The 21,598-nt window shown below is 46.4% G+C and overlaps 1 protein-coding gene across 1 annotated transcript in view; it reads right to left on the bottom strand.

Annotated features, from left to right (window-relative positions):
* LOC143290761 (calmodulin-regulated spectrin-associated protein 1-like) overlaps nt 1–21,598 on the bottom strand; it is a 155,313-nt gene that overhangs the window by 108,463 nt on the left and 25,252 nt on the right. The window contains exon 3 of the mRNA XM_076600273.1: nt 8,354–8,449. Within this exon, the coding sequence (XP_076456388.1) occupies nt 8,354–8,449 (96 nt within the window). The remainder of the gene's footprint in view (nt 1–8,353; nt 8,450–21,598) is intronic.

Below are 21,598 nucleotides of genomic sequence, written 5' to 3'. Positions count from 1 at the left end.
ATGGTTTTATGTTATGTTGATAACTTAGTTGTGTTGGGAAACTATGTTTTGTGTCAGTGAACAGCTAGTTTAAATTGATCTTGTGGCTTGTGGAAAGAAAAGGGGTTAATGTGTGAAATCTAGCCACTAAGTGAGGGAAGTACTGGCCTGTATCTTTCGAGTCCCCCCTCTGCTATTTTGTTACAGAGATTTTGCTCTTATGCTTGATTCAAATGGTGTAGTGTCTTGGCACACAATAAGGGTAGTGCACTGATATGTCAGTGTACTGTCAGTGTTGACTGACTGTGGAAACAATGAAAGCCCTGAAAGATGAGAATCCATGGAGATAGTACATGTGTAGCAGGTGTGAAGAGTAGTTTGGTTTTGCTAACACCTAAGGTGGGTTTGATGTACTTTGATGCATTACTTATTGTGTAGATAGTAGGTGGTGTTGGTTAAATGTGAAATGAACAGATCTATAGGCTAACAAGTAGGTCGCGTTGGTTAAATGTGAAATGAACAGATCTATAGGCTAACACACTGTCAGTGTGTGTTGAGAATTGTTCATGTGTGTGTGCACATGGGGGTAACACTAAGTGCTGTGGAACAAGTTTGACTTGTTGGTAACTGTAATGACATGTGTAGGAGTTGTGCTATATGTCAGTAGTTTACTTTGTTTGGACTAAGTTGGTAAGCACATTGTGATGTGATTAGTGAGTTGCTTAATGAGTAAACAATGAAAGCATTGAGGGTCAGTGCTATGTTGTTGCACATTGCTGGTTACCAGAGATATGTTGGAAGTAATGATTTCCATACCTGTACTTGTGTCAGTCGGACACTTTGTGAAGACAAAGAGGATATTTGTTTGGTTGTGGTAACACACAGTTTTACTGATGGGTAACATGAGGTTGAACAAAGGGTTGTACTGGTCAGTGATGTGTTTTGTGCACAGTATGGTATGTCACTGTTGGTGGCAGGTAAACTTGATGAAGCTTATATTACCACACCTAGATTTATGTGTGAGAGGAGTGCATACTGGTGGACATGTGATGAAAGGTGCTGAAAGGGTATAGGACTTTCATGTCAGTGATGTCAGGATATTTTGAGATTTTACCTGACCTGGGTTTTGGTTGGTTGTTTGTGTTCCAGGTGTGCTGCTTGTAAGTGCTGCTTTAGGCGTAGGGTGAACTTTTTACTTTGTGCTGCTCATAGGAAGTTAAAGGCGGGGGGGGGGTTGGGGCGGGGGAGGGCTGGTCTCTTACTAAGCGCAGTGTGTCCCAGGGGTGAAAGCACCCTGTCATCTCCCAAGGGGCAGCAGAAACTATTGGCTTCCGTGTGTTGCAAGGGGTCCAGGAGGTGCTAGGACCCATAAAGGAGGTGCTGCTGAAAGTGGATGTTGTCATGATTGACAAATACTCAGTCCTCCAGTGCTGGGCTGAGATCAGAGTGAGGAGAGGGCCTGGCCCTCTGCCCAAACTAGTGTGGCCCAGGACTGAAACTCCGTATGGGAATCAATCCTTGGATGCCAGCCAGAGGGTTCTGGGAGAACAGTTTCAGCCATGCTTGAAAATGAGGGTACCAAAGCTTCTCACGTAGGACCTCATGAGAAGAGGTGGGGATGCATGCATGCTGGGAGGCACAAGTGCCTACTGATCTCCCAACTGAACTGACGGCTGAGAAGGGGAAACTGTAAGCCATGTAGGTCACCCTGACGTGAAAGGATAGGACTTGGGATCGTCCCCAACCCTTCCAGCAGCCCAGAGTGCACCAGGGGCATGCCCCTGTATGGGTAGAATATGGGAATCTACCCACAGGTGCCAACCACCCTGTGAGCCCATCCCCAAGCTCACTGACACGTAATCTCCAGGAAGGGGAAAAAAAAAGGAAAGAAAAAAACTTGACCAGGTTGGCTGAAAGTCCAGTAACCAGTCCCATCTGTGTGTCAGATTGCTGGCAGACCAGCGGGCCGACAGCCTGACACTGCCTGACACACATGGGACTCCCACAGCAGGGGAGACCAGCCGGATAGCAGGGCCTCCCCCAACAAAAAAGACCCGCCGGACAGTGGGGTCATCTGATACACAGGCGAGAGTCATGCAACCATTATATCCCCTCCCGTAGAGATGCTGGGGTGACCTGACCTTGGGTGAGCATAGGAGAGCTGCCCTCCCCAAGGCCATGGGTTTCGCCCCTACTGAGGGAGGTGGGGGAGGGGACAGCATGAGAGGGAGGAACAAAGAGAACAGTGCCACCACTGAGAGCCTCAGTGCACCGAGGATCGAGGGCTGACACCAATGACCATTGCGAGGATATGTCCAGCCCACCTAATCTTTTTTTATTTTTTCAAATGCACAACTGCGCTAGGCACAGTAGAGACACATCCCTCAAAAAAACACCCTCTACTTGGGTTAATTAGGGGTCAGGCCAGATCACAACTCCCCAAGTCCCCTTCCAGACTGTGTTAGGAGGTCAAGCTATCTCGCTTCAATGCGTCTGCAAAGACATATCAGCCCAATCCCAGCGGGAGAACCCATGGGCCCTTGGACTGGAGACAGTCACCTGAAAGAGCACTATCCCAATATCATGGGTCCGGCAATAACAGGATGGTGTGCAATGCATACCGATCGAGACAAGTCAATCCCAAATATTGCAGCGAGGCCACAAGAACTGAAAAGGAATAATTAAAAAAAAAAGAGCAAGACGAATTGGACAATATAAACAATTTTAGACTTCATGTCAAGAAGTGATGTTTTAGAAAATTTTGATTTTGGCATGTGGCTTTCATGTCTTTTCTATGTCAACACAGTGACCAAGTTGCGAGTTGCACGACAATTTGTGTTACTTTAAAATGCTAGAGCACAATGTGTTGAGATCGTCCATTGGAAAAGTGTGCGGTGAATCAAAATCATTAAATTTAAAGTGAGATTTCCGTTTCAAACCTTGCCAGTAGTAATTAAGTTTGATCAGGGCAGAGACAACCTTTGTCGTTTACCTCAGGTCAGCTTCTTCTTTTCCCTCTCTTCTCCTTTGTACCTTTTTCCTCTGAGCATGGCTTCATGTCCGCTGGCTGTGGAATGCCAGTTGGCCACTTTGAAGAGGACGACCACTCCAGCTAGCATACTCTGGGCATGTTCAGAGGACGCAAGGTCTACAACCCGAGGTGGATGGTGGTGTTCACTTGGCAGACTTTGGTATCAAGTGAGGCAATATTCAACCTAACTTTTTTTTTATTATGTGGAAACACTTCCATTAGAAAGGAAGGACAAGGAACCGGACTTGGTGAAATAAGTCTGAAGTCATTAGGCCATGTGTGGCATGATAGTGGACAATTGTGGTGCTTCAAATGAGCCTGGACGGAATTCAACATTTAGGTATTTGTCAGCACTCCTGTACTTTTGAGTGTGCTGCAGTGCCTATTGGTTTATTTTTATTTACTATTTGGATGTTCTTTTGACCTGCATGGATGGCATGTATACTGTGAATTATAAAATCTATACACAGAATTCTTGTGTCAGAAATCCCTTTAGGCCAAGCTTTTGTTATGGAATTTTTGTGAGGCTGGAGGTAACTGTAACTGATGTTGACAGTGCTTGAGATTAAAGTTTGTACAATGTACAGCAGTTTGTACAATGTTGCAGTCTTAGTGGGTGTGTGGCCTAAAGACTGAGAGGGGTGAGTAGGCCTTTAGAAGCCACATGACTGAGTGCTGTGAGCAGGTATTTAGATGCCACTGGCTGTCACTTGGGGTGAGCTGGGTGAGCTCATTTTCTATTCCTTTAACGTGGGTTTTGAACCAGCATTGTTTTCTTGGGCACTTTGATATATTTAGCTTAGTGATTATTGTGTGCATGTGAGGATTGGTATGAGAGTATGTGGCATATGCATAAAGGGTAGAATGTGTATGAAATTGTTTAGAATTAAGACGATCTGAATAATAATTATTGAGTGTTGCTGCACTTGCATGTACTGTTGTCTGTGCTCAGTGTGGCTGAAAGTGAATTTTCTAAGTCAGATAGCCTTTACAAAGTCTTCTCACTTTTTTCCCCACACTGTGCATGTGACACGATGTAAATGATATGAATTCTGACGATAAAACATCCCCAAAAGCTGTATCAAACAACAAACATGCAAGAAAATAATAATATTTCTAATGCATAAAAGGTTGGCAAAAACAGAGCAACACAATAATGTACTCATCTTAGGAATGGTGGCCACTGTGAATGAGTACTAAGCTGCAGCATTTAATTGGTTTGCAGACAGTGGACTAATAGCAAGATGTCTTATGACAGAGTTGCCATGAAATTTTGGCCAAGAGGAGCATGACACCAAAACTAGCCACCACCCTGAGGTAACGCAGGAGGGGCTGGACCAAGGCTATCCTCTCATGCATTCCTCTCTCATGCCCTTAGACATGTGGAAAGTTTTTCCCTTTCTCATTCAATGTCATACAAAGCTCGGTAAAAGAAAGAGTATTGCAAATACCCATAAGTGTAAGGTGTTGCACAACACTGCAGATATTCTAATACCTTACACTTCAAAATTCATCAGTTATGTATCTGTCATTTCAACACACAATAACACTAACATGGTCTAGCTAAAAGACTAAACACTTTGCATTTGTCAAAAGATTTTGCCAGGTGGTAACCTAAAATGTTACTGTTCTGGACTGATTATGAATTGGTATATATATGTTAATAATGTAGAGTTCATTCTTCATTATTCTGCTGCCCAAACACTAAGCGATGTCAATGACATTACCCTCAACAACAGTCACCCCAATTGCCCCATTCTCATATACAGCTACATCCTACATTGCTGTCCGAGAGCTGGCAATCCACGGTATAATTATCACTGTAAGGATGCTATGAAGACATACACCAGGAAAATCTGTGCTGTTAATGATCATTTAACTGGTGTCAACAAAGCAAGAAATCACCATCTATGCCACCAACTGACAACAATAATCATTTAGTCATAGAGCCAGAATAAATTAATCTGTCATAACCAAAGACTTCAACATCAACTCACCACAAAGAAGTTGATACAAATTCTGTATTGATGTAACTATATGAGCACAATATGAAAGACAACAAAATTTGGGACTTTTTTCCGTATTTGCCGTCAAAACAGGTTTACAAGACAGTTAAAAGGAGAACATTCGATGGAGTCTCCCGTCGGTCCGACAGATGAGTAAGCAGGCAGGCTTATCTGGGCATCAGTTTCCCAGGAAGCGATTTCTATGTCACAGGCTTTGAGGTTGGTCTTCAAGGTGTCCTTGAAGCGCTTGCAGGGTCTTCCAAGTTCATGGTGGCCTTCCTTCAGCTGGCCATACAAAAGGATCTTCGGGATCCTGCTGTCTGTCATGCAGACAGCGTGTCCTGTCCAGCATAGCTGGCACTGTATCAGCAGGCTTTCGATGCTGGGCAGGCTGCTCCTCTCTAGGACCCTGTCTTGCCAATTTATGCCAAGGATCTTTCGTAGGCATCTCTGGTGAAACTGCTCAAGTTGTTGAATGTGACAGCGATACATCATCCATGTTTCACAGCAGTACAACAAGGTGGTCAGCACAACAGCTCTGTAGGTTTTCATCTTGGTGCTGAGCCTGATGCCTTTGTTGTTCCACATCCTGTTGTTGAGTCTGCCAAAGGTGGAGGTGGCCTTGGCGATGCGCATCGTCACTTCTGTATCAAGGGCTACGTTGCTGCATAGGGTGCTGCCCAGGTAGCAAAACTTGTCGACTGACTTATCTCTGTGTCATCGATCTTGACTGAAGATGGGGGGAGGCACTAGCATTCTGTGAGCTAGCTGGTTGGTACATGGACTCGGTCTTGCTTAGACTGATGGTGAGTCCAAAGCGCCGGCAGCAGGTTGAGAACCTGTCCATAATGAACTGCATGTCCTCATGGGGGTGTGCAGCAAGTGCGCAGTCATCAGCGAAGAGGAACTCTCTCAACAGCGCCTCAAACACCCTGGACCTGGCATGGTCGAAGCATGCAAGTGTTGAAGGCCTTAGTCCGGTCTACAAAGACCATGTGGAGCTCCTTGTTCTGCTCACAGCACTTCTCTTGCATCTGGCGTACGGCAAACACCATGTCACATGTTCCCCTGCCTGAACAGAAGCCGCACTGTGCTTCAGGGATGACTGTGTTGGAGACATGGTCAACCAGTCTGTTCAGTATGATGCAGGCGAAGATCTTGCTGGTGATGCAGAGGAGAGAGATTCCACGGTGGTTATCGCAGGATGTTTTGTCTCCCTTCCGTTTGTAAATGTGGACAACTGAAGCATCCTTGAAATCCTGGGGGACCTCCCCTCTCTCCCAGATAGATTGGAACAGGACGGTCAGCTTATCTGTCAGCACCTCGCCTCCATACTTGTAGATGTCGGCCTGGATTCCATCCGCTCCTGGTGCTTTTCCTGACATTGTCAGCTTCAGGGTCTTCTGGGTCTCAGCCTTGGTGGGAGGGGCAGCTAGCGAGTCAGTGACTGGTAGCTGTGGGAGGGCGGCAATTGCCTTGTCAGATACGGATGAGTCCCTGTTGAGAAGGGCGTTGAAGTGCTCTGCCCAGCGGGCAAGAATGTCTTTCTTGTCTGTCAGGAGGGTGGTCTGGTCCAAGGTTCAGACAGGGGTTGATCCTGTGACTCTCTGCCCATACACAGCGCGGAGACCATCATGGAAGGTCTTCATGTCGTGAGCATCAGCAGCGGACTGAAGCTCTTCAGACTTTCTCTTCCACCAGGTGTTCTTCATCTCAACCAGCCTCTTCTGTATGAGTTGCTTGGTTTGCAAGAACTGGTTCTCCTTCCTCTGGCAGTCTTTATCAGAAATGTGATCCTGATGCCGTATATGCAGTGTGTTCAGGAGCTTGGAGATTCCAGAGTCGTTCTCATCAAACCAGTCTTTGTGGCTCCTCTGTACAAAGCTGAGTGTCTCAGCTGCTGCTGTGTACACAGCATCTCTAAAGGTGATCCATACCTTCTCTACATCAGTAGATGCAGGAATGTCTTGGAGAGCTGCTTGGATTTACTGCTGCAGCACATCCTTGATGATAGGGAAGCGGTGGATGTTCAGCTTCCTAGGGGGTTTCTGCCTGGCTGGTTGGAGCTTGTGTGCAAGTCTGATGTTCATCTTGCTGCGTACCAGGCGACGGTCTGACCAACAGACTGCTCCTCTCATGCAGCGTGTAATGGAAACATCAACTCTGTCCCTCTGCCGAACAATCACATAGTCCAGCATGTGTCATTGCTTGGAGTGGGAGTGCATCCATGTATTCTTGTACTTGTCCGCTTGTTGGAATTGGGTGTTGCTGATGGTCAGTCCATGCTGTGCGCAGAACGAAAGCGAAAGCAGTCCGATTGAGTTGCACTTGCCAGTGCCGTGCTGTCCTAGGACTTTTGGCCATGAGGAAGTCCACGCCGACGCGGGTATTGAAATCCCCAAGGATGATCAGCCTGTCCTTTCGGTCTACCGCTCAAATGGTGCGGCTGAGCTTCTCGTAGAAAGCTTCTTTGATGTCATCAGGATCACCTTCTTAAAAACACTTTTGAATGTAAAACCATTTCAAAATGATTGTATTCACATATGCAGATATAAATAAACCATACTTTAGAACCACACACATATATTGGATTCATCAAAGTGTCATATAAAAGTAGTGCAGTATCTACTAAAATGTTCTGCCTTTGGACTGTCCTCTTGACCACTTGAATGTTCTGCCTCTATAGACATTATATTGCTTTTAGCTTGTCTTCCAAGATGGTCCTGCTGTGCTTCTTGAAATTTTCTATTTTATAAAAATGTACACCAAGATATTTGTATGTCAATTGTACCCAGATTGCTTTGTCCAAATTTGAATAAAGTGAAATGTCTGGGTCTGTTTTTGTTAAGATCAATAATTTTGTTTTATCTTTGTTAATATGTAGTACATACCTCTGGCAAAACACATGAAACTATCTCGTTTGTTCTGAAGTCTTATCATTATTATTGATTGTCAACAATATAGCCAAGACATAACATATAAAAAAAACACAAGGTTCTCTCAATCTTACTTTCTGAGAAATGAATGACACTACTTTGTAGTCCCAATCTTCCCCGTTTCAGTATTTGAGCCCATTGCACACTCAACTCTGGTCTGGAGCTAGACATGGGCTAATAAACCCTGCAATGATATTATATTTGATGAAGTTTGAACCCTTATCCTCCCAAATGTGTGCCATGTCGCCAAAGCAGGTTGTAAGTTTCTGTCAGTTGTTAAGTTTGGCAGTCAGGAAACTAACCATTCCTATCTCACCCACTCCCACCTGATCTCTGACGCTGTGAAATAGGGGGGGAAAGAGTAGAAAGCAGCTGTTTCTCATATCTCTATGAACACCAACCTTGGAATTTTGATAAAAGGGGTTTTTCAATTGCACAGGTATGTCAGTTCCATAGGCTTTGGTCAGGATCCATGACAGTGATGCCTTCAACTTTGCCTGCAACATTCAAATAATACACAAAGACATTGCAAAATTGGGTTTCTGGAAAAGCATGTGAACCTACCCTGAGGTAACGCAGCGGGAGATCCCAAAGAAAGATCCTAAACAAACTTTAGAAATAACAGTAAAGTGTACAGGTCTAGGGCTATTCAATTTTATTTGTTTTATTATTCATTTATTAATAATAGTTTATCATTTGTGTTACTGCTGGCTGTTTCATCAAGGTATCTTATTATTCATTTCATTTTCAATTGTATACTTGGGTGGGAAGGTGTATACCTTGTGGATGGAAGGTATTGTCATTATCATCACTATTATTGTATTTTTATAATTATTATTATTGTATTGTATTGTATTGTATTGTACTGCATTACTCGTTTTTGTCACAACAGATTTCTCTGTGTGAAATTCGGGCTGCTCTTCCCAGGGAGAGTACGTTGCTTGACTGAGAGCACCACCCTTTTTTTTTTTTTCCTGCCTGCAGTATTTTTTTTTCTTCTTGTTTTTCCTATCATAGTGATTTTTCTACTGAATTTTGCCAGGGGCAACCCTTTTGTTGCCGAGGTTTCTTTTACGTGCGCTAAGTGCATGCTGCACACAGCAAGTCTGAAGTCAGTGACAAGATAACGGATGAAGCTGTGCTGGTTCTCTTCAACTCGGACACTGAAGACGAAGATTTCAGTGTATTCAGTGAGCAGGATGACGTTGAATAAATGTGACTATCCCTAAATTATGGATATTATTTTCGTTGTGTTCATTTTTTATTTTTTTGTGCTCCTAGCAGTATTTTCGCTTGCTTTTCTTTGTGTTGTTCCCGCTTGTGTTTGTTTCATATTTTCAACAGTATTGACAGCTTTTCTGTAGTATCAGTATGTGTTCTGGTACCGGAAATAAGTGTGGCTTATAAGCCAGTGTGGCTTATGTATGTAGGAAGTTAAATTTTTTCATAAATTTAGTGGGTGCGGCTTATATACCAGTGCGCTCAATAGACCGAACTTTACAGTACCTCCATTTATCGTCTCATCCAAATCTTCTTCGTTCGTGGGCTGGAACTCCCACATTCACTCATATGTACACGAGTGGGCTTTTACATGTATGACCATGTTTACCACGCCATGAAGGTAGCCATACTCCGCTTTTGAGGGTGTGCATGCTGGGTATATTCTTGTTTCCATAACCCACCGAACGCTGACATGGATTACTGGATCTTTACCATACGTATTTGATCTTCTGCATATGTATACACATGAAGGGGGTTCAGGCACTAGCAGGTCTGCCCATATGTTGACCTAGGAGTTTGGAAAAATCTCCACCCCTTTCCCACCAGGCGCCATAACTGAGATTTAAACCCCGGACCTTAAGATTTAAAGTCCAACGTTTTAACCACTTGGCTATTGCGCCCATTGTCTCATCCAAATGACTTCAAACTACCACTCAAGGTCTAGTGGAGGGGGAGAAAATACTGGTGACTGTACTGTGATTCGAACCGGTGTGCTCAAGATTCTCTCGCTTCCTTGGCGGACGCATTACCTCTAGGCCATCACTCCACTATCATCATCATTATTAATTATTATTATCATTTGTTGTACTTTTGTAGCTGTTGTTATTATTCCATTTATTTCTGAAGAATAGGATAGCTAGAGCTGTCAGAAATGAGAGCACTGGCACTTTTGCGGTTTTTATTTTATTTTTTGTAAGGAATGTGTGTGTGGGGGGGGGGGGGGGGGGGAATTTTGGTGGAGCTCAGTTAACTGTGACAATTCTGCAGACTGGCGACAAATTGTTTAACAGACCTCTGCTGAACTGTCGCTGATCAACGACATGTCAGTTGATTTCAGCATTTATTTAGTAACTGCTGATTTGTTGTCATCATTTTCTTCACTGACAGTTCATGACTTTATTTTCTTTATCTAAGCTCACTCATGAGCATGTCTATGTCGCCCTCAGGTCTATATTCCAGTGTCCAGGGGTAGGGCAGGGGTTCCATGATGAAAAAGTGTATTTGCAAGTTCGGGAGCATATCTATATCTCCCCAGGTCTATATTCCCCCAGCCATATGTTTCCAAGGTCTCCATTTTCCCCAGGCCTATATTCCCCCAGTTCAACCATGTTCAGTGGTCAGTGGTGGTCAGCAGTGGTCAGTGGTGGTCAGCAGTGGTCAGTGACCAATGGTAGTTAGTGATCAGCAATGGTCAGGTCAGCAGTGGTCAGTGGCTATAATGTTCAGCAGTGACCAATGGTCAGTAGTGGTTAGTGGTTTTGGGTTGTCAGCAGTCAGTAGTCATCAGTAGAGATCAGTGGTCAGTCATGGTCGGTAGTCAGTAGTGGTCAGCGGTCAATAGTGGTCAGTAGTAGTCAGTGGTCAGTAGTAGTAGTAGTCAGTGGTGGTCAGCGGTCCATAGTGGTCAGTAGTGGTGACTAGTGGTCAGCGGTGGTCAATAGTGGTCAGCGGTCGGTAGTAGTGGTCAGCAGTGGTCAGCGGTGGTCAATAGTGGTCAGCAGTCGGTAGTAGTGGTCAGCAGTGTTCGTTGCGGTCAGTGGTCATTAGTGGTCAATGGTGGTTAGTGGTGACCAGTGGCCATTGGTGGTCAGCATAGTCAGTGGTCAATAGTGATCAACAGTGGTCCATGGTCAGTCTTGGTTAGCAGTGGTCAGTGGAGCCAGTGGTCAGCTGTGGCCAGAGATGGTGAGTGGTCAGTGGTGGTCAGCACTGGTCAGTGGTAACCAGTGGTCAAAAACTGTGATAACGTACTGTGATTGCATAAGATATAGTGGTCAGCAGTGGTTCCAGACCTTGGGTAACAGACCAGGGGGAACAGAGCCAGAAAGCATAACTTTGGGGGAACATAGACCTGAGGGAATATAGACCTGGCTGAACTTTGACCTGACTGAGAGAAAATCTGGGAGAACACAGACCAAGGGGTACATAGGGCTGACCCGGCTCACACACAAACATACACTGTCTATCTTACTTTCATTTTTTCAATCTCTCACCCCCTCTCTGCACACACACACACACACACACACACACACACACACTCTCTCTCTCTCTCTCTCTCTCACCCATTTATGTATGAATGTATTGTTTATGTGTGTGTATAGTTGCCAGGTACATTTTGGTGTGTATATTTAACTTTGAAATAATGTGTTGTGTTTTCTAATGTTAACCCTTTCCTTCTGATAACGGTAGGAGCCGGCACTGCTCGTGCACGCGCAGCGCCTCAAAGTGTCCGGCGCCGGCAGCGTGTGTGTGGTACTTTTCCATCATGTGCTGACACCGTGACTATGCTCAACAGGCACTAAAAGTTGGTGGAAAGTTCCCTACTATAGTCCAATAATCTGGCATCGCTATTTTTGGATGCTAGCACCACTACCATTCACAAAGAAAGGAGGGAAACTGCGTGTGGAGAGTTGTGAATGAAACTTACCCGTTTTCACAATGGCGTCATCTGCATGCAGCAGTGAGTTCGAGGATTATTCAGCGGAGGAATTAGGTCTTATATTAGAAGAAGTGTCGAAATATGATGCGAATGAAGAGTGTGAAGAATTAGAAGAAGATTCTGATGTGCATTTAGGTTCCGATCAAGGAGAAGAAAGTGGTGAAAGTGATCCCGAGGACAATGTGCCACTTGCCGCTCTGCAAACCACGTGGCGACCGGCTACTCAGCCTACCAACGTGGCCACATTCCAGCAGCCGACAGGCCCTGCACATTCACTGCCAAGCACTGCCACCCCTCTGGATTATTTTTTTTTGTTTATACCCATCACATTTTTTCAAGTTGCAGCAGAAGAGACCAACAGGTATGCCCAACAAAAACATGCAGCCTGGGGCACACCTGACCCCCTATGGTTCGAAACAACACTTGACGAAATGCGGGCCTATCTCTCTGTGCTGATCATGATGGGGATCAATCGTCTGCCACGTTTGTGGTGCTACTGGTCAACCGACCCTCGCTTCAGGAATAACTGGATCAGCAGTGTCATGCCCAAAACACGGTTTTTCAAAATCAACCAGTACTTTCATCTGCGCGACACATCTAACACACCTGCACGTGATCACCCCGACTATGACCCCTTGTACAAGGTGAGAAATTTCATCAACATGATTCTTCCTTTGTTCTGGACCAACTACCATCCAGGTCGTGAACTAAGTACTGATGAGGCAATGATTGGGTACAAGGGTCGGATATTTTTCAAGCAGTACATGCCAGCCAAGCCAACCAAATGGGGCATCAAGGTGTGGGAGATGTGTGACGCCAGGACAGGGTACTGCGTTGCATTTGATATTTACACCAGCCGTGCAAGTCGCAGAGACACCACCATCAGTCTTGGGCATGAAGTCGTTCACATGTTGGCATCACCTTTCTACCATCAAAACAGGCACCTGTATTTTGATCATTTTTTCACCAGTGTCCCCTTGATGACACACCTGGCCCAAAATGGGACATATGCCTGTGCCACTGTCAACGTCAACCACAGGGGGTTACCAGAGGAGGTCAAGACTGCCAAATTGAAAGAGAAGGGAAAATTGCTGCAGATGCAGAAAGGCTCGCTGATGGCCACAGTCTACAAAGACAACCGTCAGATCTACCTTCTCAGCACCAACCAGCCACCAGGTATGATGACAGCGGAGGACAAAGTGACGCCGAAAGTCATCGCCAGCTACAACAAGTACATGGGTGGCGTTGACAAGTCCAGTATCGCGCCTACTACCCTGTTGGTCATCAGAACAAGAAATGGTGGCGCTACATTTTCCATTCTCTGGTCAACTTGTGCATTGTCCAGGCCTACCTCACCTGGGAAGTGTCACTTCATGCCCCAGTGAACAAGACCTATGACCACTTGATGTTTCGCGCTGACATTGCAGAACAACTTCGCACAGGATTCACCTCCAGGAAGCGCAAAGCAGGGTGCAGCAAAGCAGTGCCAGATGCCCCCATTGCCTTGGCCAGCATCGACCATCACAAGTTAGAAAAGATCACAGGGAGATGTAGGGTCTGTTGGCAGTGCATCAAAGACGGTCGCAGGACAGCAAATGGACGAGGGGTAGAAACATCGTATATGTGTTCTTTCTGCCAGGTACCTCTCTGCTTCCACAGGAATGACTGTTTCCATGATTACCATGGACAGAATGTGCCTCAACATTAGGACAAGCTAGCTTGTTTTTGTTTATGTGTGTGTGTGTGCTTACCTGTAGTTTTGGTGACTCTGTGACACTTAGCAGTGACACTCTACTCACTATCCTTACTGTACAGTAAAACATTGTGTGCATATATAAACAGATCTGTACAAAGTGCTTAGAACAGTGACATAGGAGCAACATGGAACTGTGCTTGAAATTATCTCCAGTAACTCTTCAGTTGTGACAATTGACACTAGTTGTGTGACATTCTTGGGATTACCTGTGGGGACTGTACTGGCAGACAGGAGACAGATCATCTCAGGTAGGCCGCAGCTTCATTTCACAACACTAACATGCATGTGCATGGAATAAATGCATGTTGGTGTGCTGTATTAGAATTGTCACCATCGCATGTGACATATTTGGTGACATTTTGGTGACAAAGACACGACCTTTCACATCTAGACACACATAATCTCGCTCACATGACAGAACAAAGCCTCATGACCATACCTGCCGAATTTCATGACTCTTGAGGTTTATTCTTGGTTGTGGTGAAGTGTGAACAATACATACCCATTTTGAGGCTAAACTCACCAAAAGAATCCGAAATCTAGGGGAGTTTGGCCTCAGAGAATCTGAATACAAGAGGGTTAAACAACTGCAGCAGCTTTCTGAATAGAGTGCTATATATAAGTATTACTTCCTCTTTTTATGCACACTTCTGTTGTTCTTATATATCTATGTCTACTTTTAGTACACTAGTTTTTGCTTATTCTTTAACTGTGATTATAATTCCACGTGGATGGCTGTGATGATCTGTGTTGATTTACTCTGAATGACCTTTAAGGGTTTCTGTAGTTGTCTTCTGTGCTTATTGATTGCAAGCATGGTTTGTCCCAGGTTGACATCTAACCATTTATTTCTTTTTAAGTATACATGTTGAATGACTGATTTTCGTGTATTGTTTATGTTTCTTCACCACACGAGGGGATGCGGGCTGCCAGGCGCAGGCAGAGGAATGCCAAGAGCTGCTGGAAGGCCTACCAGCTCACTATGCACCAGATTTTCTTAACTCCTCTCCCCACCATCATCCCCAAATCTGATCAACCTGATTGTTACTGTGACTTTTTCTCAGACAAGGTCAAGCAGATTCACAATAATCTGGACTCCTGAATCCTGTACCCACCTTCTCTTGCTATGATGGCCCTGAACTGTTCCAGTTCCAGCCTGTGAATGAGGAAAACTCCATAACCTCATTATGGAATCACCTACCATGTCTTGTTGTCTTGACCCCATCCAAACATCCCTTACTAAGCAGTGTCTAGATAGCCTTTTGCATCTGATCATCAAATTGTCAACCATCCATTCAAGCAGGCCATTGTCACACCACTCCTTAAGAAAACCGGCCTTGACCCCAATGAGTTGAAGAATTTCTTTCCTATTTCCATCCTTCCCTTCATATCTAAAATTATTGAGAACGTTGTCACGACTCAACTGCAAAACCATCTCTTATAATATTCTTCTGGAAACATTTCAGTCCGCCTACAGAAAATTCCACAGTAGACTGCTGTCCTCTGTGTTCTCAATGGTCTGCTTGCAGGGCTGATGAGACTTGTTTCAGTACTTGCTCTGCTTGTCGTGAGTGCGGCTTTTGATACTCTGAATCATTGCCATCCTGCTTAAGAGACTCGGAGTGTCCTTTGGAGTTGATGAAATGAAATGAAATGAAATTATGATGCTTAGAGCCTCGCCGACCACTAAGGCCATCTCAAGGCTATCGCCACGTTAATAACTACTACAAGGGTAAAAAAACAAACAATTAAAACGATTCACCACTTCAAACTTTCCACTCAAAGTTTAGAAAAAACAAAACTTCCACAGTTTAAAACCTTCAAATCTGATTCAAAATGTTTCACTTCTTTCAAGAAGTCCATCAGCGCCCACGGAGGGACATCACGAAACAAGGTCTTCAAAGAAACGCCTGTGTAGATGGTCTGTGTCTAACGTCATGGCAGATCCCAACAGTCAAGGAGCACGTGTTTCACAGTCAGAGGCTCATCACAGGGAATACATCGAGGGGCCTCTTCCCCTTTTAAAAACAAAAAGAATGAGAAAAAAAAAGGTGTGCCCCGAGCAGTCTGCACGCACAGATCTTTTGTTCTTCCCCCCAAAAGGGAGGGTCTCTTTTAGGTTTGGGAGGATCTGGAAGAGCTTGTTGTCCATCTGGGTGTTCCACTCCTTTTCCCAAAGATCCTTAAATAAGTGTTCCTTCTGCTTCAGTCTGGTAGGTAAAAAGGATCTGGAAAATTCTTTTTTTACAGCGTTCTTGGCCGCGGTCTCCCATTTCATTACCACAAAAGCCAACAGTCCGGGAAACCAGGCCAACAAAAATCAATTTTCTTCGTTCAGAGAAAAAGTTCGAAAATTTTCCCCCATTTTTGGGATGATGATATTCCTGCGGCGATCGCCTCCTATTTGCAAGGATTTGGAAAAAGATCATGAATTCTTTTTTTTCGAAGAGAGAACCTTTTTTTCCCGCCAACCGTGGGGTCATTTTCCGCGTGACACTGAGTGTCAGACAGGAATGTGTTTGTTGAGGGTGGTGGGGAAAGGGGGGGAAAGAAGCAATGCAGCACCCGTCCTCTGATTTGGCCCGTCATGAAAATTTTTTGGGAAAGTGGGAAATTTGTGGCAGAGTTCAAAAAGTAAGTTTTGTAGGCCAGTGAAAGGGGGATCTTTATGGACGAGGCCAGATAAAATCGGCCCTCGGTGTCTAAAGGTCCATGGAGGGGCCGGGGAACTTGGAAAAATTTGAGTGCCCACCAACATCCAGATCGGCATTTTTCTTTGCGGCTAAAGCGGGAAAAGGGGAGGGATCCCAGTTTTGGGGTTTGTTTTAAATTTTTTGGGGAAAAGGGTTTTTGAATAGAAGTTGTGGGGTTAAAAACAGTTTCAAGTAAAAAAATTAGGGTAAACTTCAGTCTGGGGTTGGAGAGAGGGGGTTTCCCCCGCCTTGCAACAGGCGTGCACGGGGGGTGGTGCAAAATGACCTAAGCTGAGACGGAGCCCTTGGGGGGGGAAAAGGGGTCCGCAGTTTAGGTAAGATGGTTGGTTGGCACTTACTCACTCCGTAACCTTTGGACCAAACCGGGGCTCTGTAGGGTGAAAGAGAGTTCTCTTATCAGCCCCCCCATCCGTGTGTGCCAAAACTCAGATGAGTTCAGGGTTTTTTGGGGCAAGCTTTTTCAGTGTTTAAGGGCTGAGGGAATTCACTTTGATCAAAAACAACCCTTAAAAATTTTGGCTTCCTTAAACTCCGGGAGGTGGATTTTCCCAGAGGTTTTCAGGGCCCGGTGCTGGAAAAAAATTATGAAAATGAATACACTCATTTTTGGGGGACAAAAAAAAGTGAACCATTTCCTCGCCCAACACGGGAAAATTTTGTCCACGCAGAGCGAAGCCACGTGGATGCGGGCATACAGCCCCCCGTTGATACAACCCGAAATCGTCCACAAACAGCGAGCTGTCCGACCCCTTCTAACCCGATGAACGATGCTTTAAATTTTGATGCTAAAGGAGCCGGCAACGAATGCTCCTTTGCGGGACACCCAGCCCCTTTCCCGTAAATGTCCAACAGGGGGGGCTGCCCTCACCGGGGAATTGTCGGGCTTGCAAAAATTGTGGATGAACTGGGGCAGGTGTCCTCAAAAGCAGAGCTTGTGGGTCCGAGAGGTTTAAAATTTTCCAGGTGGTATCGAAAGTTTTCTCTAAGTCAAAAAATTTGGGCACCACAGGGTTTTATTTACAAAAGGCATTTCTTACGGGTTTTTCCCAGAAAAACCCAGACGGTCAAGGTAGAGCGTGCTTGGGGAAAACCACACTGTTTTTTCGCAAAAGGCCGTGGGGCCTAGTTTCCACATCGTTACCGTTGCCATTTTCCCCCATCAGTTTGAATGACGGTCAGTGCTTTTGGGCGGTAGTTGGGGGGGGTTTTCGAGGGGTTTTTTCCCCGGGTTTGGTTTGGGATTATGAGGGCTTTCCGCCAGGAGGGGGGGAAAAAAACCCTGTGATCCGATGGGTTGTAAATTTTTGACAGGGTGCCCAGAAGGGTTTTCGGGAAGATGTTTAAAGTTTAAAAAGGCCCCTCGTCCTTTCCTGGGGGGAACCATGCATTTCTGAAGGGCAGTTTTAATTATCTATAGTGAAAGGGGGTTTGTAGCTTCTGTGTGTGGGAAAAGAAGTTGCGGGGGGATTTTTCTTTCGGTTTTTTTTTTTGGGAAATCCGAGCAGATTTGTTGGCAGATCTAGAATTCAGTTTGTTGTGGGGGAAGCAAATTGGCAAGCTTTTTTCTTGTGACCAGATTTTGAGATTTTAAGATGGTGAAAAGTTGGGCAGACGTTTTTCCCCTTAAATTTTTTTTTTTAAACCCCCACACTTTCTTTTTTGGGTGTGTTGGAGGTTAAAGGAAGAACAAAAATCTCTCCTATTTTTTCTGGGGTCTTTTTTAAAAAACTACCCGGTTTTTCCCTCAGCTGTTCATGGGTTCAAAAGCACGGTCTCCGAAAGTGCGTTTTTGCGCTCTCTTCCGAGACTTTCGGGCCCCGACATTTCCCCGTGAAACCCGGGCGTTTTTGGGATCTGGGGCTTGGGGGGCAGCGATGGGGCTCTGCTTTGGAAACAATCTAAAACGATCTGTGCAGGTGTCGCAGGATCCTGCTTTTTAAAACTGTTTTTTGCTGCGCTCCCCTCTTTTTAACTCTGGGTAAAATTCCCCCGTCGGCTTTGTCATAGTTCGGGAGTCAGGCAGAGAGTCACTCCCCCCCGTGTCGCGGGGACGACAGGAAAGTGGTCACTCCTGCAGATCGTTGGGACTCTCCACTCGTAGTCCAACCAAATGGGTCACAACAGATCTAAACAGAGAGCTTTCCAAAGGCAGATGAAAATAATGGGTGACTTGTCTTAGCAGCACAGGGCCCTATCAAAGAAGTTTTCCAAAAAAAGCTGGTGATTAAAACTCACTTCCCCCCGGCGGGGTTTGGCCCTTGAAGCGCCCAACAAAGTAGAAAAGGGCGGGGGAGTGGTCGACAAGGTTATGAGGTCCCGCCTCGAACACAGGCGTAAAAGGCGAAGACGTGTGGTTTTCTTTAAATTAACCTTACTGCCCCCCCCGTGGGGGGCCAAAAAAAGTTTTAAAAGGGGCCCCACGTATAAAAAGAGCAACCCCACGCACCCCCGCCGGGGGGCGGGTTTTTAAAAAGGATTAAACCCCTTTAAAACCACCTTTCCGCCGCAGCCCACATTTTCAAAGGGCCCACAAAGCAGCTGGGTTCCTGGAAAAGGCTAAAACCCCCGGAGTTCCCCTGGTCCGCCATAAGAAAGGTTAAAAAAATAAAGCAGCAGCCTAATCCATCGCTACCCCCTGCTCCTCTGCCTCGGCTCTTCCCAACCCCGCCGACGGCCGCAACCCCTCCCCTCCTTGAGTTTTTGGAGTACGGGGGGTTTTCTGGCCACTCCCACCAGCCCGAGGGGCAGGCAGACGAGAGGCAGGAAGGGAGGTGGACACCGTGCCTCTGCCCGAGGCTTTCAGCTCCCGCAGCCCCAGCAGCCCCTGAGGACCACCGCACAGGATGGGAAGGGGTGGATACAGCCCCTCCACCCAAGGTAGGTACGTTGTCCGTCTGCGTCCCTGTGGACGTTGTCTGGATCGCAACGTCCACCATCTTGGGTCTGACGACAGAAGCGTAAGGACACCTTAGGCAATGTAGCCTCCACTTGTTTATGTACCTCAAAGAATGACATTTTCTTCTCTGTTCTTCACCTTCTGGATTTCTTTTCTTTTTTCCAGGTGGGGCAGTCTTTGATGAGGACGGGTGACCGCCTCCGCAGTTCACACAACGGGCTGGACTGACGCATTCGCCCTGGTGCGCCGCCTTTGAACAGGTGCCACACGCCTCTTCTCCTTGCAGCGGTCCCGCACATGTCCGAATTCTGGCACTTGAACACCGTAGAGGGGACGGCACGTACAGACTTACGTTCACCTGCAGGTATCCAACTCGTATGTCCTTGGGGACATTCGCGGCAGCAGAAGGTGAGAAAAATGTGTTGGTCGGGACTCTGTCTGACCCCTTCCTTACTGTCACCCTGTAAACGTCGGTCCCTCCCTGAAAGGACAGCTCGCTCTTGATCTCTGCTTCAGATGCTTCTCTCAAATCCAGGCATCTGATGACCCCTTCGAACAGTTCAGTACTTTGTGAGGGGAAACCCTCACCGCCTTATCCACAAAAATGGTCACTTTAAGCAGAAGCTGTGTCTGCCATTATGACGCTGTCTCCACCAGAAATGCTCCGCTCCTCAGCCTCTTGACAGATTTCAGTGAGCCTGCCAGACACTGGCAGCCCTTCTGAATAGCGAAGGGGCTGAGAGCCGACAAGGGCTTGTCATCGTCAGTGCCCTCCACCACAAGCCACGACGGCCCAATATCCAGAGGTCTCACCGACATCCAAATCAGAGTCTGATTCGTCAGTTCCTGGTCTCCTCCTTTTCCCAAGTTTAGGGGGGTGTATTTGGTTGGAGCCATGGTTTTAATAATTGTAAATTCACTCTCCCTTACCTACCCACCATGGGGTCCAACTTAGGGGCCAGGGTCAAGGGAACACCAGCTTGACCCCTCCAGGTTTCGGGAGGGATATACGACTAACAGTTTAGTTCCAATGCGGTCTCCCCCCCCCCCCCCCCGATCATGCCCAGCTCCCGGGGACAGAGAACCGAGCACTACGGGGGTTATCCTCATTAGCCCTCCAAACTGCCAGTCTTGACCCAGCCCCACGAAGGGGTAGCCGATTGACACACACGGCCAATGTGTGCCGCCTGTCTTAGGAGAGGTCCGAGCCAAAGGATGTGTTTGAGAGCAGCGTGCTCTCTCAATCCCCAGGATCTCATTCCCCTCCATCACAGGTCGCGCCGCATGGAAAACACGGCGGGCCTGAAGAAGGCCGCAGAGAAAAAAGAATGTGGAAAGAAGGCTTGATGGGGAGCTGAGGACAGAAAAGAGGCGGTAAAAGACGAATAGAGAATAGCGAAAGGGACAGTGGGTCATTTTTAGTTTGGGCCTCACTCATGACCTGTTCGGCATGGGAAGCCCTATCAGGGGCATCAGTACGAAAACCACCACTTATTCAGCCTGAACAGCTACAATGGCTATGTAGGCTGTCAATTAAGACCTGGGACTAGAGCAGTAACCCCCAGAAGCAATGATGCCCCCACCGACATAGCTCGCTCGATCACTGGCCACTAAGCCTCCCGACCACGACAAAGTAGTGACCCCCCAGGAGGGGGTCAAGGGAACACCAGGTTTCGGGAGGGGTCAGCAGAGAAGGCTTGTTGAAAGATCATGCAGAAGTTTGGCTGCCCAAGCAAGTTCATCGCAATCGTACAGCAGGTCCATGACAGCATGATGGTGAAAGTTCTGGATGACAGAAACAAGTCAGAGGTCTTCCAGTAAAAAACGGCATCAAACAAAGCTGTGTTCTTGCCCCGACTCTGTTCAGTATGATACTCTCTGCCATGCTGACAGATGCCTTCCGTGACTACAAAGAAGGAATCCACGTCAGGTACAGGACTGACGGGAGATTGTTCAACCTCAGGCGCCTTCAGGCTGTTACAAAGGTGAAAGAGAATGTCATCAGAGACTTCTTGCTTGCTGATGACTGTGCACTCAATTCCAGAAAACAGCAGAAAATGCAGTGTGAAATGGATTGCTTTTCACAAGCCTGCAACAACTTCAGTCTCACTATCAGCACCAAAAAGACCGAAGTTACATACCAGCCTGCCCCCGGAAAGTCATACCAGGGGCCGTGCATCACAGTGAAGGGGCAGAACCTCCAGGCAGTTGACAACTTCACCTACCTCATGCTCTCTTGCACAGTGAACATAGACGCTGAGGTCAAGGATCGCCAAAGCCAGCGTGGCCTTTAGGAGACTTTGTGAGAATGTCTGGGAGCGAAAAGGACGCAGTGCTACC

The sequence above is a fragment of the Babylonia areolata genome, chromosome 16, assembly GCF_041734735.1.
Source record: "Babylonia areolata isolate BAREFJ2019XMU chromosome 16, ASM4173473v1, whole genome shotgun sequence".
Classification (NCBI taxonomy): domain Eukaryota; kingdom Metazoa; phylum Mollusca; class Gastropoda; order Neogastropoda; family Buccinidae; genus Babylonia; species Babylonia areolata.
This window is presented reverse-complemented; position numbering and strand designations above follow the sequence as displayed.